Source organism: Seriola lalandi, unplaced genomic scaffold (assembly GCF_002814215.2).
Source record: "Seriola lalandi dorsalis isolate HSWRI2012SDOR001 ecotype SW California unplaced genomic scaffold, Sedor1 jcf7180002054572, whole genome shotgun sequence".
NCBI lineage: Eukaryota > Metazoa > Chordata > Actinopteri > Carangiformes > Carangidae > Seriola > Seriola lalandi.
This window is the reverse complement of record NW_019525125.1, coordinates 318,595-336,614: the sequence shown is the minus strand read 5'-3', so window position 1 is coordinate 336,614 and position 18,020 is coordinate 318,595. Positions and strand designations below refer to the sequence as shown.

General features: G+C 40.8%; 1 protein-coding gene across 1 annotated transcript; it reads right to left on the bottom strand.

Moving 5' to 3' along the window:
• Nucleotides 1-1,815: 1,815 nt before the first annotated feature.
• Nucleotides 1,816-4,033, bottom strand: xbp1 (X-box binding protein 1). The gene is made up of 5 exons (XM_023417159.2): nt 3,665-4,033; nt 3,005-3,101; nt 2,532-2,648; nt 2,251-2,417; nt 1,816-2,129 (listed from the first exon to the last, which is right to left on the bottom strand). Exons 1-5 carry the CDS (start codon nt 3,898-3,900, stop codon nt 1,952-1,954), a joined length of 795 nt encoding a protein of 264 aa, XP_023272927.2. The 5' UTR covers nt 3,901-4,033; the 3' UTR covers nt 1,816-1,951.
• Between the last annotated feature and the right edge of the window lie 13,987 nt (nt 4,034-18,020).

Sequence of the window (18,020 nt, the reverse complement as noted above, 5' to 3'; positions counted from 1 at the left end):
AGTCTAACCTTTGCCCCTTCGTACTGTCTTAAGAGCACTGTAAACATTCTCCAGTCTAATTAACCGTCATTTGCATAATTGAAGCTGCTGATATCTCTATCATGTCAGGGAGGAAATCAAATGACATCGGTGATGAGATTTAAATTGCAAGCTGATTTAAAAGATGGTAAATACCCCAACAAATCTTAGAAGGCGTTCACCAAACAGTGTTATTCAATTCTTTGTTGTTTTTTTAAATGAAACTGAGTAGGCAAAACAAAGTCTCACTGGTCAGAACATGTTTCCATTAGGGCTGCAACTAATTAATCTGTCAATTACCTTTAGAAATATCTCAAACTTTTTTGGCTTGCGACCCTTTTAAATTATGTAATTTTTGACAAGCAACCTCTCGTCACAGGTTATGACCTTTGAGTGGAGTTGTTGGCCGTTGAACATTCAAGAGATTTTTCCTTCTCTAAAGAAATTCCTGAAGTGGTGAATGTAGCCTGTAGCACATGGGAACTGCAACTATTAAAAGGAATGTCAGGCAAGATAAATATATATTTTTTCTGATGTCTCAGATTTGTTCGGGGATCTCGTGGAAAGTGCTGACGGTCTAGTTGGGACTTGGTTTAGTCTGTGTGTCTGAAAATAGTGGAAAACACTCATGACAGTTTTCCTAGGGGTGAACAATCCAAAATCCAAAAGATGTTCAATTTACCAAGATAAAGCAGAAAATCCCTGCATTTGAAAAGCTGGAACTAGCACCTCAACAATCTCGTCAGTTTTCTGTCATGTAGTCGATTATCAGCTGGATATTTCAGCAGCAGTTTCCACTCCACAGTTATTACCTTTTTAAATGGATGCAAACATGTACTGTCTTAATGTTAAATGTTTCCATATTCTGAAACATCCAGTTTTTATTATCCTGCTTTCATATGCATATTGAGTGAAGATGATCCAATTTGACACTGCATCTAAACAGTATAGCAACGAAAAAAAAATAATAATAAAAAAAATAAAAAATACATGAGCATTGTCAAGTGTTAATTTCTCTCTATAAGCATCAGTAACTGAAACAAGGAGACAAAATGCAATGCAAAAAATTTTTTAATGCAGTAATTAGACTACAAGGAGAGCGCAAACAGATTTGAAGATAGCGTTTTTTACATGCGAACATACAATGACTCCGAAGCTACACAAATAAATAAAATTGTTATATTTAAATGCTCGGTCCCCCTTCCCCTTATAAATTTACAGAAATACTGGATTCCACCCACGTTTCATCTTGAACAGTGAGTGAAAGATTTTTATCTCAATCTTAAATCCTCTGCTTTAATTAAGTGAAGCTAAAGTAAGCCATCATGAACTCCATCTCCCACAAAGCAATGCAGTATTGCCAGCGGTACAGACCTGCTGTAATAAAAAGGAGATTATGTGCTTAACTTTAGCCTATACATGAGTGGGCTCAGTGGTGTTCTATAGTACTATAAAGCATTGTGTGCTTAACTGTAGTTATTGAACACTACATATTAACTAGATCTATTATAACTTATTGGGCTGAGGGGTTGGATTCAGACACTTATAAGCTGGGGGAAGAGTTCATTAGCGAACATGTCGTCCCAAGACGTCTCAGAGCACAAGGGAGAGGACATGTCACTGAAAGGGGAAGGGGACCCTTCGTATCCGGAGTCACTGTAGGTGTCCGCAAGGCAGGCTTCCTTATCCAGGCCGCTGAGGGCAGGGGAGGAGGCTGCAGAGAAAAAGTCATCCACCTGACTGTGACTGTCACAGCTGGGGATGACCACTTCCTCTGGCTCATCTTTGATGCAGACAGTCTCCTCCTCGACCACCACCTCAGTAACGGGGAAGGCAGCCTCGTCGATCTTCTCCTCTGTGTCGCTCTCCGAGTCGTTGCACTGCCCGTCGCTCACCTCCTCTACGGGCTTGGTGTAGATGTGGTCAAAGTGAATCAGTTCATTAAGGGCCTCCAGCTTAACTGATGGGGCCCCCAGAGGCGCAGGTGTGGTGGAAGGTACTGGGTCCCCCCCTCCGACCAGCAGCACCTGCGGCTCCTGGCACTCCTGTTCACAAGACTTGAGGAACAGCTCTGGGTCAAGGATGTCCAGAATGCCCAGTAGCAAATCAGACTAGAGAAGGGGGAGAACAGGAGATTAGCCTAGTAACCCATGACCTGACTCTGGTGTTATTATGGAGCTTTCTTTGCAACAAGATTTAAATCTCAAAAGCACAAATCTTTGTCAGACTCACCTCATTGTCTGTAGTGTCAGGACCATCTGTATCCATTGGGAAGTCTTCAGATTTAGTGACTGCTGGGCCTGCACCTGCTGCGGAGGCACACGTAGCCTGAGTGCTGCGGACTCAGAAGACCCGATCCCCAAACCTGCGTCGTTCCCGGTGGACAACAGAACCTGAACCTGTGAGAAAAAGAATAGAAAGATGGTGAATTAAAGATACTCAAAAAGACCCAAAACAACCCAATAATCACTGCAAACCAACCCACGCCACTTTCTCCATTGACTCTGTCTTACCTTTTCTTTTGAGTCAAGGGTGTCCAACCCAAGTCTCTGTCTCAGTTCCTCGTTTTCTGTCAGTAAGCCGTTCGTCTTATCCCGAAGCAGCCTGTTTTCAATGTGAAGTTTCTGATTCTGCAGGAGGGAAAAAAACAAACAAACAGACTTTTAGACTTGAACCTCGAAACTCGAAAGCTGTTCATCGGGAAGTGATGCATGAAGTGTGCTGGGTGAAACAAACTAAAACTAGAAAAGAAACTGCACCAAGCAAGGAATACTAAAAACATTAATTGTTCTATATATTCAAAAGGCATGATTATATGTTTTTCAATTGTACAACGTCAGACAGACTGGTGATGTGTGTGGCATGAGGGAAGTGAGTGGAGGTAAGGTGGGGGTGAATCATAGTTCCCCTCTTATATAAGGGGGAGGGGGGGGGGTCTGCATTCCCAAACTACACTCTAATGTGTTTATGACAATAACAAATTTACCTCCAGCTCCAACTCTAGGACTTGCTGTTCCAACTCCCCCATTTTGGCCTTTTTCCTGTCTCTGGCTGTCTGAGCTGCGACTCTGTTCTTGAGTTTCCTGGGGAAAAAAAAAAAAATAGAAGGGTTAAAAAAAAAAAACAAACAAAAAAACCCCAAAAAAAACAGGAATTTAACACACAGTCTTTCCATGATGCTGACTAAGCCCCCTGACATGACTTGGGTTCACAGTACTGCGCAATCACCGGCCATGTTCCTGCCACGCAGGCATACCAGGATATCAGTGTCCTGCTCTGTAACAGCAGAGCCGGGCGGGTCCGGCCCCTGCCAAACACTCAGATAGCGTTTTGACAAGCTAGTTTAAAGTCCAAAGATGACAGAATAACTACGTTTTAGTGATTTAACTGCCTGATAGGCTGATTTCACAGATCTTGGATAACCTACTTACAATATTAAATGATGCACCATTGAACCAGTTCTTCTGTGTATTGATTTAAACGTTAGATTGGATTACTTTTGTCCTGCTAAGAGATCAATATCTTTGGGCGTGTCCCTGTAGTAGTAATAAGAACAATGGCCGGGGTTACTGCTGTAAAAATAGGCTAGTTACATCCAGATATAATGGTAAAGATATTTGTTTTTTGGTTTTTTTGTAAAACTAACCTGCGAAGTGCTTTCTCTTCCGGACTCAAGTGTGTGAGCCTCTGTCTTTTTCGTACCGGCGGCCCCGCAGACGTGTTGGAGTCTGAATCCGACGACACCTGGTTGGCCGTTGACGGTAAAACGACAGATATGGGCCGGCTGAAGCCTGCCTGTGAGCCGCTAGAGGAGCCGGCCTGTTTCCCGGATATCAGGAGCACTTTGTGGGCTCCTCCGGTCCCTGTTGCTACCACCTCCATGTTGGAATATCCTTCTTGCGCTGTCTGAAATCAGAAATAACCGGGTATCCTTGTTAAAATCAGTAGAAACCCTGAGGTTTCCCCGGTCGTCCGATCACCGGCAAGTCTCAACTGTTGAACAAGATGGGTTGCGTCTGCGATCTTTTTCTACTATCGTGGTGATACCTGATAGGCTCCCGGCGGCTCTGACGCAATGGATTTGCAGCCTGTGATTGGTCGCCCTGCTGATGTAATTTGCATTTGAAGTTTCACAGTTTGTAAAGTTAAAGTACCTTAAGTTTTTTTTTTGTAAATGGTATTTCCCATCAAAACTTTAGCGTAAATTCCTGTTTAAGGTAAACAATGTATCCTTGTAGCCATCTCTTCTCTTCTCTTCTCTTCTCTTCTCTTCTCTTCTCTTCTCTTCTCTTCTCTTCTCTTCTCTTCTCTTCTCTTCAGCATGAGACCCTTAAGCCCGACTTTACAGTTTGATAGACTACACAGGAATTTCAATGTATACTCACATACCTGTTTCCAGGAGTTGCGTCAGATTTTCCCCACTCAGAGTCACTCAGTCCACAGTTAACATCAATACACTATGAGCCCTTACCATGAATACTTTCACTGTGATGATAGTGGACACACTGATCTGGAGTTTGGATCCAGTATTGTTCTTATTCAAGCTCTGTATGGTATTTACAACCTCTCTACTACAAACAGCACTGATTACTTTGTATGCGTTTTACATGCCAAGGTCTTATGTCAAATGGGCTAAAGGACATAAATGCCAGTTCACTTTAGGTTTTTTCAGGATAGTAGATATATATATATATATATAAATATATATATATATATATATTTTTTTTTTTTTAAAGTCATGGATCAAAGGTACTGTCAGTTGGCCTCTGCAGGGTATGCTATGTTCCCATCTCATTGACATGTACAGTGTAGTTTCCTCATTCTTACCTTTGAAGTAGTCCAGTGACACAAATAAAACAAGCTTTACCACTCTGACGTCTTTCCCTGAAATGCTCATTTCGTATTTCCTGCACAGGAGTGCTGATCAAGTGTTTCTTTTCTGTCAGTGAGTCCTCTCATTTTTATTCCTCTCTAAAGGAAGTTTTCATGCCTTTTACGGATGGAGTTTAGTAGCATTATTAGCATTATGTTGTAATTTACAAAATCAATCATATTTTAAATTAAAGCAACAGCATTATAGATGACAGGGGATGATTCATTAATGCTCATATTATCAAAATGGAAATGGAAATAGTGTAATTTTCTACATTTTTGATGCAACATTTTGTTACTTTACAGTTCAGATTTTAACTTAATGTAAAGTTGGCCCAAAAAAGGTTTGACGTTAAACTGTAGAAGTCTGCTTGATAAAAACAATTACATAACAAGAAACAAAACTAGGTCTTCACAATACAGAGAAAACAACGGGATGTGGTGGCAGCAAGAAGAGATAGCTCAGCAACCACTCACCAACTTCGAGCAAAACAAGAGGGGAATTGTTCAGCTCACCACATGTATTGAATGGAGACCTTCATAGTGAAAGATAGGAATCAATATGATAATAACCTGTTCATGCCATCACAAAAAAAATTAAAAAACTCCTCAGAGGGCTTTGAGCATTTTGTCAACAAACAGTCACCCCTCGTTTCAGATAAAGGTGTCCCCACTAAAGGTGCCCCCCCCCCCAAAAGTAAACAGGCCTCAGTCAGTTCACGAGTACGCTCTCTGCCTGAAACTCGTATTTGTCCTCAAACAGGAATTCACATTTTTACGGTATCTGGCCACCGTGTTTACAGCTTGTAGCCCTTTGCCCCTTTCGTCTGTCACCTCAGGAGGAGTAACCACTGCAGCTAGAACAAACACTGGCCTGTTTGCAGAGCTTTACCAGTACTGCAGAATCAACATCTGAGAAAGTGAGAGCAGGGGTTTATGATGCTGTGTGTGTGTGTGTGTGTGTGTGTGTGTGTGTGTGTGTGTGCGTGCGTCATAGTGTGGTGTAGTATTGAAGAAAGAAAACAGGATTTCAATACAGGATGCCCTTTATTTTCCGCAGTATACCAAATGGGTCCAACTCCTGTGTCCACTTTAACGAAAGCTGACACTAACTTGCCATAAACCTCAAAGTAAATAGGGAAATAGGCATGACTTTGAACTTCCTCTTGACCATTTCCTGCTTTCAACTTTCTGTATGTCACTCGAGAGAGCAAAAAGGTTAAAAAATAATTAATATTATACACTACCCCTTTGTCGTAAGATGAAACACAGTTAGTTATTTTTGACCTTGAAAGTCGGTTGGGGATGCCCCGTCTTGGTGAGACAAGTGTCACATTGTAGTGACCTATTTGTGTAGCTCTTAAGTTAGGTTAAACCCAGAGTGGGATGAAGGTGTAAAAACTGTAGAGAATTCAAAACTTTCTGCAGAATAGCCAGAGGGATTTTTATTTTTTTTATGTGTCATACTTCTGTCTTTCTATATTCTGTCCCGTGTACATAGCCGGTGGGTATCAGTCACCAATGCGGGAATGTGAACGGTGGCAGCTTAAAAGTCAAATAATTGCTTTTGTTTGGGAAAATTTTGCACATTTAAAATGCAAATCATGTGTTTGGTTTTCTAACTTCCCATAGTAAAATGTCCCACCAGACTCACTGAATTAACCCACAGAGCAGAGTGTTGTGACCACGAAGTAATGCTCTGTAAGTGCTTAATGAAAATCCTCTTAATACATGATGTGCTTACATGGGTGTAACAGCACAATGTAAGAACAAACAATTAACACTTATTGAATACAAGTGTGAGACAAGGAACTGCCAGGCCCTCTTAAACTTTAAAGGTCTTTGCTGCCTGACTGGTTTAAGAGACTCTGGAGTGCATCTGGAGAATACTTGAGTTGGACCTTCAACTGCACTGTGAATAGGTTTTGCCTTTAAGAGAGCCCTGGAGCTTCTTGAAACGTATTTTTCATTAAAAACAACTGTTCCAATGAAGAAACAGCTTCAACAAATGACTACACACACAGAAATCCAGTAGAATCACTCTGTTTTATTGGCTTTCCCTTGGAGAAGCTACAGCCAGAAGCTAATTTGTGCAGCTTAGTACAAAGGCATCTCTCTCCAAAGGTAGCAAATCTGCAGACTAGACCCTCTAAAGATCACTAATTAAGATGTTATATCTTGTTTGTTTAATCCCTCTCAGAGCCAAGAAATGGACTGGCATACGACCCCCATAAAATGGCAAATTGTTGTTTTTGTATTCAGAAATTGAATTGACTTAACAACACCAAGCTACTTTAGCTAACCAGTCGCTAGCTGTAGCTTAACGTTTGACGTGAGTGGTATCTTCTCATCTAACTCAGCACCAGGAAGCAAATATTTCCCAGAATGCCAAACTATCGCTTTATGTTTCTGCTAGATATTTAAATATGCTTGAATGGTTGTATTTTATGATTATATATTATATTATTATATTAGGCCTATATTCCAGAGTCAAAGCACTAGATGTCTTTTAGTGTGTCTTAAATCCCTATTCCTTCTCACTTAGAGGTAGAAGCTTGAGTAGCTTGGGATTGATTAAACAAGTTTTAGCAAACACAGTTCTATCCTTGTGGTTTTTAGGGATGTAAAGTTTCAGCACAACTAATTATTTAGAGAAATCCCCACTGGTATGAACAAAAAAGTTGAGCATTTGCATCTGGTTTCAGAGTGAGCTCCAGCTGGTCCATTACTGTTAGTAAAGGGAGGGTAGAAAGCTTTATTGGAGTCAGCATGATTTAAAAGGCACATTATAAGCATTTATATTAGGTCAGAGGAATTGCTGTATTGCTGTATTGGAAAGAAGTACAAATATGTAGAAACAAACAGTACAAAACCACTGGAAGAAGTGTTTATTCATTTCAAGAGACATTACATTTTGAGTGTTAACACAAGACTGATGTATGTACTGTATTTACAGTTTCAGCCATAAATCATTGGTTACACATCCTGGATTCAGTTAATCTTCCTTGGGAGGCTCTGAGAGGGAATGTGTGCACAGCTAAATCTATGTATAGTCTGCCCTGGCTGCTAGACTTGGCTCAACCAGTACTTAAGACACACACACACACACACACACACACACACAGGCAAATACAGATACATTTACAAATGCAAAAGTCGGGATCCTCCATGGAGACTGTGATTAAGGTGGGTGGATCCTCCAAAATGGACCAATCCCAAAAGCATCAGAAAGCATCTCAGGGCGTGTAAATTGCCCTTATTTCTTCCAGATGGTGACATTGCTGCGATGCAAGATTTAACTAGGGCTTCCAGATTAAAACTGCACCCTGTGGTATTTAAACTGCTGTGCCGAATGAGGGCGTACGTACTTTTGTGTCTCAGTACATTGTGGTATGTCATTTGTCGGCAGCTTTTATGTTTGGTCTCATTGCCCTTTTCTTCCTGAGACAGACATCTTACTACGTCAAGCTTGGTTTAAAGTAATGTTATTGAATTAATAAATTTTGGTTTCAAGCTATGCCAGTCATTTCTATCCTGTCAAGAACTGCACAAATTTATTTGATCATTTTTATTTTGATTGTGTGACTTTCTGGCAAGACAACGGGCAGTGATTACGCTGCACCAGCTGCAATAATATTAATAATTCAGTGTGTTTTAGGTGAGGTGCTCAATTTGATAAAAGTTCTTATCGTGAGTGTGATGCTTCCTGGCAACAGCTTCATAGACTCAGCCTGTAGAAACCTGCAGATAAGTGTTAATTCATCAGCCATTTTTATATATTTGGATACATATTTCTGTAAATTAATTGATCATTTAAACTTAACAGAATGTGGCAGGATGAGCCACCACACCTTTTCAGTGGCAGACCAATTATTTACCCATCCTTAAATTTTTATCTGTGAGGATTCAGTTTCAGAATGAATGTGGATGGAGTCCTGACAATCAGTGTTTGATGACTTGAAAACAATCAAATTAAAGATATTTGCATGATATTAACTATTGGCTGCTTTATTTGTATCATCAGTCACATCCCACACTTGCCTTCTCCCTTCATTATAATTATAACCTTGATTTAAAAACAATATTATTAGATTACAGCATGTCTCAGCTCCAGCACTCATGATTTAATTAAGAGCTAAATACAAGTGCATGTTTAATTAGAGGCTGCTGTCTGCAACTGACCATGGCTTGTTTTTTGTTTTTTTGTCTTTTCTAAGACTCTTGGTTTGTACAGTGAAGGCATGGGATGCAGGGTAAACAGTAAACGCCCGTGTGTGCTCACCGGGGCGGGCACCGGTGTAAACAGTGGTGTTATAGGGCAAAGCCGGGCTGGATAATAGAGGTGAGTGGGGTCACACCCTGGGAAGGCAGCCAGCTGCAGGGGGCGGTGGGTCGATGTGTTTGCCTATGCCTCCTCCCCATTGCCTACTCACTGCCTACCCACGATCCACTGGGGTGTTTGTTCGGCCTGGAGCATTCCCATACCCTCCATGTCTATCTCCTGCTCTGCCTCTTATTTATCCTCTGTTTTTTTGGTTAAACTTTTTGTCCATTGCTGTTTCCTGTCACATCTCCTTTGTTCACCACTATCATAAATGTCAGAAATTCTGGCATTCTTGTGCATTTTTCTCTTGTCATTTTTACTTTATAATTTCCACTTTGCACCTCAGTGCTGTGCAGGAGTGAGAGCCGTTGCAGCCCTGCAGAAAGCAGCACTGTCGAGTTACTGCAGTGTCATTCCATCTTAACCGTGAAGCGTGATGTTGCAGTAACTCGCTCAGTAACTTCATTCTGAATTCTCGACACCAGTTAGTCTACAACCAGTTGGCTATTAATCTGAGTGTGTGAGGGCATGTAACTGTGTGTCAGCCAATCTAGAGATACGGTACCATTTTGCATATACATTTTTTGTTTAAGCGGCAATAAAACAGATTAGAGAGACACCAACGGTCCTCAGCGGCACAGAGGTGTCCCTGCTCTTGGATTAAAGAAATCATTCTTGTCCATGATGCATCACAAACTTTTAATTAATCCATCCATTATGCAGCTTCTGCCGCCAATGACACATCTATCATTAATTAAGAGACATCATAGGACACAAAACAATCAGGCCAAATACATCTTCCAGTTTAAATTGACCTAAATCCAACCAGTGGAACAGGGCTTGTTGTCTGTCCTCCCCATGATTGTCTTAGGGTCTCTGCAAGCACTTTGTCCACCCGGGATAAGCCGTGCTTTGTTAGTGCAGAGAGCTGACATAGCGCTCTTTTTGTTTGACAGGCCACATTTACTCTGCTCTCACTGTACTGGCAGACTAACAACAACAACAACAATAACAACAACAACTCTATTTGCCAGCAACAACGCTGTAATGTTCAGATACAGGAGGGCAAGATGATGCAAGAGCCTCACCACAACCTGTTGATGCTGTTGTGTTCTCTTGACGGTCATTGCAGGGTTTTAACATACACTTGCTACATAGTCTGTCAGACATTTTATCTGCAGAGAGTATGTATATTTGAAAATTTGCCTATGTAAGATACAGCAGAAGTGATGCGTAGGCCTACTTTACATAAACTTACACATATATTCAACACTTGAATCAGATCCTAAATCTACTAATTTATACAAGCTAACCTCTTTAATTTGTCCCATTTAAGAAGAGACACAATAATAAAGTGATAATGTATGTATAAGATATGGTGTGACAGAGGAAATGGATCAAATATCAGCAGAAACACAGGAAATGATTTTGTTTGCATCATCGCTCCACTATGATTCAACAATGATCTGATGCAACACAGAGTCAAGGAGGCAGACATGAGACTCACGTTAATCTCCTATTTATCCTAACCTGCATCTTCCTACATGATTGTCACTTCCTCCCCCTTTAGTCAGCGTCAGACTCAGATATGTGACTCCTGTACGGCTTAACATTAACCTTTTACCTGACTTGTCCCACTTATGATTTTGCCTGGTTCAAGTCTGGCAATGAACGGACCATGGAGAAGTCATGTGTCTTACTGCCCTCTGGTGTTTGTAACGGCACATTACATGTGACAAAACAAAACCCTTCTTGAGCTGAGGAGTTGTTTTTTTTAATAGATAGAAAAAAAGTTTTCACTCTTTAAATAACTTGTGTCATGAAGCGCAGTTTAAAATCTTGATTGTCATACGGGTGAAGAGATGTTCATAGTCACAAAATTACAAAACCTACAAAAAATGCTGAAAAATTTCATGACAAAAATAATATAATGGGTGACTTCTCATTCAAGCTGTTGAAATTGGGAAATCATTTCTGCCATATGGTGGACAGCTGTAGAATATAATTTCTGCATCCAACAAGTTGAGTTGCTTTCATCCCAGATCTGCGTTTTTACGGTTCGACACGGAGACATAATGTTTATTTGCTAAAATTGACATAATTGAATCTGACTTTCCTTTGAGCTGTTGAACTGGGATCAGTATCTCCTAAAAGAAAGATGACACACATCCCTTCACAGATATTTCACTGAACTTTGTCTATGACAACTCCAGTGGAAATTTACTGGAAAGTTCTACACCCATTTATACTTCTAAAACTAAAAAAGTGGATGGATCACCTTTGTTTAACCACCACATCTCATGCAGTAATTCCCCAAAACTCTTGATGGCTTGAAGCTAAAATACAGCTGAGCAGGCCGTCTTAACACCACCTCAGTAGCTTAGACAATACATTATACAACACCAGAGCCTTATGATGCAACAGACTTTTATGCCCTGAAACCACCACTACAGAAATATATATATATATATATATATATGTCAGATTAAACTCAAACAGCGAAAATGATTTACACCAGCAGCTGTGACTTCCCCCTGTAGACATTATTAGTTTCTGTTTCTGAAAAGATGAGGGGGAAGTGTAGTGCCTCTGTTCATCCTTGTGTGTTCTTTGAGAAGATGTGCCCATAAACTGTGTAAGAAAATAGGGATGACCAACTGGTTGAGTGAGCTAGCTAAAACACACTATTCAGGAGTGAGCAGAGCACAAGGGAAGGACTGAGAAATATTTAAAACCCTTGAAAATTTTGTTTGAAATCTGAAGTATTTTTCTATAACATTAAATAATCATTGCTAAATAAGTAATGATCAGAGTTAGACCTGCCATAACTGATTTTTTTTTCACCACTTGAGGGCAGTAGAAACAGCTTATGAACACAACATTGACATCACCTTTTAAGTTTGCAGTTGATTATTCACTCATCCAGCAGCTATGAAGACATTGGCTTTCATGCGGAGTTGTGTTTTCTGTTCACCCAGCAAACGAATGTTCTGTATTCACTCTCTTTCAGCTCTGATTTTGGTCTCTATTGTGGTCTCTCCGCCAACCTTTGAGGGAAATACCTGGCTATTCAGCTGCCAAATGCTCCACTGTGTTCACCAGCTGTATCTGTCTGCCGTGTGGCTCTGAGCAGGGAGTGTACAGTAGTAGTTTCCTCTGCAGCCGATGTTATGAGAGCAGTGGGAGTTATAGTTTATAAATGGCTACTTTAAAGCTAGATGTTGTTAGTTAGCTAACTGTCATCAGATTCTCTTTCAGATGTTGCTGAATCCTGACGTGATAACATCACCTTATTCCAGCCAACCTTTCAGGGCGTCTTTGTGATGCATAAAACTGTTGTTAATGGTGCAGCATCATAACTCCCGCTGCTGACAAAATAATCTCACCACAAGGAGTTTTGCGCCCCAAACTGGGAAAACTCCACCAACTGAGGAAGATTGTCTAATGGGATCTTCAGCTCCAAAACAGTCACTGAGAGGATGTGGTGGTGAGATTATTTTGTTAACTGCTGTTTCTAAGGTCAAAGATGAACTTTAAATCATAACTATTGCAGTTTACGGACATAAAGAACAAACAAGAGGCTTGTCTTACTGTACTTCAGAGGCTTGGCCCATATCTGAGTTGAAAATCTAGTTAAGTTCTAATGAATTCAATACAGTAAAGTAATAACTCGCTGAGCCGCTGCTTCATACAAAGATCTGATTCTCCAGGGGAACTGAATTTACGTCTACTGGCTTGCTAGTCTGAACTGAAGTCCCTTTGATGTCTCCTTCTCCTGTGCGAGTCCATGAGCAAGTGTGCGTGTGCACCCACTACCACGAAATCAGCAGAAAACAAAATAAGTCTCACAGACATCAAAGAGACCCAGGAGGGAAGATGATCTGTTTTCAGTCACGGTGAACCACATTTCTCTCCCCAACCAGTTCTCCAGTCAGCCCTCACGCCGACCTCCCCCGTCCTTGCATCTCTTACTGCCACCCAACCACTGGGTGGCACATGTGGCAAAGTGTTGCACCATGTCAGCATGTCCTCTCATGCAAACCAAACACCCCCACCCCCCCACCCCCCCTTTGAGACCAGCATGAGTGACGAGCAGACCGGCTTTTCATTTGGGGATTTAGATGTTTGGGATTTGGTGCCGTGACGCATTGTTTTCCTCCTCAGAGTGATGATCTGCGCCTGCAGTCAGAAGCGGTAAGGGAGCAGTCAAACGGGAGGCTTCTGTTGAACCATCAGAGAGAGTGATGGGGAGTTAGTGAGGGAAGGGAGTTAGGACAGATAGAGAGGAGGTGACAGAGGAGATCAATTCAAATGAGACAGAGTGACTGAAAGTCGGTCATTTTCAAGTGTCGGTAAGAAATAAAAACTTAGTGGGCTTTAGCTCCTGTAAATTGAACTGTAATGTGATCCTACTCACTCACACACACTCACAAGTTATGCATTTGTGAGTTATGCACAGTGTTTATTGTTTTTGTTGTCATTTACATGTCTGTCCACGATGTGTACCCTTTGTGTCACACTTCTTTTTGTTACGCAAAATCACACAAAAAAAAAAAAAAAACTGGGTAATGACCCAGTAGGTAAAGGTTGAATCAAACTTCTGGTGTGTCAGTATTTCTTGCCAGTTACCATAGAAACAGATGTAAATTATGTTTATGATACAAGTGGATATTTAGATAAAAATCTTGGACAATGCAGCTTTAACAGTTGAGTTTTGTAAAGTGGAGGAAGTTACCAAGCATGGAAACAGACGCAGTATTGTGCATGTACATACACACCAACACACAAACACACACACACACCAACACACACACACACACACTGTCCTGAGGGGTCGCCACTTTCCCATCATGTCGCCACCAGGCACTTACTCTACTTACTCTTTTTACTCTTTCATCATTGATGAGGATATCAGCCACTAACTTTCTCTCTCTCCCTCTCTCTCTCTCTCTCTCTCTCTCTCTCTCTCTCTCTCTCTCTCTCTCTCTGCTGACCTAAATATTGTTTCAACACTGTTCACAGCCGTCACCAGAATAGAAGATTTCAGCTCCTGTAATAGAACCAAAGTGAGCCACCACATTTGTTTAAATCACCACCCTGTTCTCCTTTTTTTTGTCTTGTTGCTGTGTGTGTGTGTGTGTGTGTGTGTGTGTGTGTGTGTGTGTGTGTGTGTTTGTACAGATTCCATCCATCCATCCATCCAGTCTTTTGAGAACATGTTCACGCCTGTGTGAGTGTATCAACATCATATCCCCCCTATCCTCCTCACTTCTCAGAACAGATTATGAGTGTTGGAGCTGACTGAAATGACTTTGAATTCTCCAAAGCCCCTAACCTCTGGGAACATACCTGTTCTTGCAAGCCTCAAATGTACAGGTGCCTCATTTCAAAAGACTCGTCTCTTTCTCTCCCTCACTCCTTTTCCTCTCTCATTTTCCCCCTCCCCCCTTATGGCTGCAACTTTACCCCTTGACTGAACTAGGGGCCTATTGAAATACCTCCCCCTGGTTTAGTCTGCACTTCAAAGTCGACTTTCACCCTCGAGCCAGATCCGAGGGGAAAGGAAAGGGCCCAGCCCCTGAATAGTTAGGTCTTCAAAGCCTGTAACATTTAGTTATGGGCTGTTTGAAAATTGGAGAACACTCTTAAAAAAAAGAAGTAAGTGATTGATGCTATCGTTTGTCCACTGTAAAGTTGATACTGTAATTATAATTGTCTGACCAGAACTTCAATAAGATAAAATTACTTTTATAAAGCGCTGCTTAATTAACTTTTCAGATATCACGCAGAGAAAGCCACATGTTTGTGTTTTCTGTTATGTTCAGATTCTTTGGCCTGATTGTCATTGTCATGATAAGTGATACAAATGTGGACGAAACTCTAAACATCAACATTAAAACAGCTGATTTTATAGTTCTGGTGTAAGAGAAATATTCTCAAGAATGCATAGTAAAACTTTGACTCAAACTAAATTACTCAAGCTCCACTTGTTGGCTTTTTCAGAGCATTCGGCTGCATCTTATGGTCTTCATCAAATGTTATTATAGCCTGGTTCTGCTTTTTCACTAAGAAAAAGTACAGTCTGCATCATAAACTACTTCTCTAACACACGATAGTCCAAGTATTATGTTATGTTTTATCCCTGGAGTTATTTTGTTTGGCTCCTCTTTAATTTTAAGTCTTTGATTCCTATTTGATGTTCTCATTTAAAGTAAGCCTGTACTTCTACTGCACAATGAGCACTGTGGCCATAAGTGACAATAATGAGAAAATGTTTTGTGTATAACAGTAGCAAGTAGAAAAGAGTATATTATCAGTGAACTGCCACAGCGCTCAAGCAGCATGTAGCTAAGGTTTGCTAATGTTAGCATACATTAGCCACCATAAGCTACTGGTAATACTAGATGGAGTACGTCTGCAGTAGCAAAACGCCTGACTATATTAAAATTAGCAGGAGCTTATAATGCAACTTTTTATTAGTAACAAGAACAATGTGTTATTTCTTCTTTTAAAAGTTACACAGTCTCACTTTAAGGAGGCTAGTTACATTATGCCTAATGGGTGGATGCTGTGACAACTTTTATCACCTACAAGCAGAAACTCTCAGAAATGGCACTTTGCATTTCCTATCACTTCCCTCCACTCTTGGGAAGACAGCATCATGAAGTGCACTTACTGAGCTTAAATGTTGAGAAGCAGAAGCGCAAGTAGAGAAAAACCATAACATGAGCAACCTGATGAAGAAATGTATGACGTACGCAGCAGTATCTGTTTTTGGTTTGCTAGCATTAGCCACTACAAGCTACTTCTACCAGAACAAGTAGAGCTGTTGCAGCAGAGATCCTGGGTGTGCTAAATTTAGCAAGGTTACATTTTTATTGCTCATGATCTCAACTTTTCATTTCTAAAAATTAAGATTGTGCCATTTCTTCTTTCATAAGTTACATAGTCTCACTTTAAACCTGTGTTAACTGATTTTTTTTTGTCATAAGCAGACTGTTGCTTATTTACGCATCCAGCTGTTACGGAGCAAAAATAATATTCATTTAGAGTTGTGTAAAAGTTACGAGCCAGACGACTATGATGAGCTGAAACTTAACAGCACATTATCACATGGTCAGTTCATGCATTGTTATTATAGATAAATCAATTGTAGCTGCTTTAATTTCACATCTTATTTTGTCTGGGAAGGCGCTCCATAAACATATATATAGATATAAAGAGCAGGGTCCAAAGGTCACTTCTCCATGAATGGAAAAGTGGTCTCAGACTTATTATTATCAAAGGACACCCCGCCATCGCTCCTCCGTGCTGTCATTTCCCCCCTCTCTCCTCTCAACTTAAGATTCAACTCAAAACATTTCATGAGAGTTTCCCACTGCGGTTTGTGCAGTGACATCATTGCAAACATGCAACATGCTCTGAGCCGGCTGAAGTCAATAGTCATGGGGAAAGCATCTCCCATAATCTGGGGTCTGTGGGGCCCCCTAATTGCTTTATGTAATAATATGCGGCAGTGATGCGCTCTTCTGGGAGCCATGAATGTAAATGCTCCCCCTCCTCATCATCTCCTTCCTTCATTAAAACATAACGTCAGCACCATGCCAACAAAGGGACAATTCACAGAGGCTGGGAGCCCGGTTGGTACACATAGTGCAGCGTTGAAGGACTGATCAAACATTCAAATGTTCCCTTTGGATATTATTAGTAACCCGTGATCTGGTGTTTATTTCATATTTATATGTTTATCCAGGCAAGTCGATTAAGGACAAATCCTTATTCACGATGACAGAAACAATTTACAGAAACAATGAGTATCATTACAGTTAAATAATAATGATGTGTCTAAATCTGTCAAAGAGTGACGTAGCTCGGGGATAAGCTGCTCAGACACGTGAGGACTTGGACACAGTAAATGGGACAACAGATAAGGTTGCAGAAACGAGGACACCATTAAAGCAAATAATGATGCTGAAAACTAAGCAAACATCCACCAACATAAATTAAAGACAGTTTTATTTTCGTACAAGTATTTATATGATTGTATTCCCCTCGACGCTGCCACATTTAAAATGAGTTCATCTACAAAATAAACATCTGTGTTGGGTCAAACTGGGGGAAATCAGCAGTATGTCAGGGCGACAACTAAGCATTATTTTCCGTTATTGATTACTTTGATGATTATTTTTGTGATTAATAGAGTAATTGTTTGGTCCAAAATATGTTGACAATAATTTAAATGGCCATTAGAATTTGTGAGATCCAAAGTGGCGGTTGTTTTCTCCAACGGAACAGTTTACAATCACATAAAACAATGAAAATCAGCAAATCATCAGGTAATCTTTTGTATCTTGACTCAAATTTTTTTTTCCTGTTGATTAAATACTTGCTTAATTGCCTATTTCTTCAGCTCTAACCAGAGTCAGAAAAGAAAGGAAAGCGAAGCGAGTGTTTGACTAAAGGAGAAAAGAGCAGCGGAAAGAGCGGTTCAGCTCTGCAGTATCACGTGAAATGTCTTAAATTAGCCAATGAGTCTCACTCCATGTTCAACTGGAAAAAGGAAAACCCCACAGATATCTCCTCACAGAACAGCCAATTGGAAGAGATGGCACAGTGAAGCAGAGAGCCAGGCCAGCCATCATCCCTCAAAGTCATCCTTATTCTCAGCACTCTCTCAGCCTAAACAAGCGGACAGCTGATTCTTCTCAGGGTGGCCCTGAGTTTAAACACTGGTGCAGAGAGAGACTGGAGCGTCAGGAGAGGATCCACAGCTGCTGTCGAATGACAACCTCATACAGGACAGGGG

What these genes read in the sequence shown, in the direction of transcription:
- xbp1 (XM_023417159.2), bottom strand. Translation starts at nt 3,900, where the DNA reads ATGGAGGTGGTAGCAACAGGGACCGGAGGAGCCCACAAAGTGCTCCTG. An exon ending in GAAGAGAAAGCACTTCGCAG is followed by an intron (nt 3,102 to 3,664) that starts GTTAGTTTTACA and finishes TTTTTTCCCCAG; the next exon opens with GAAACTCAAGAACAGAGTCG. An exon ending in CTGACACTACAGACAATGAG is followed by an intron (nt 2,130 to 2,250) that starts GTGAGTCTGACA and finishes CCCCTTCTCTAG; the next exon opens with TCTGATTTGCTACTGGGCAT.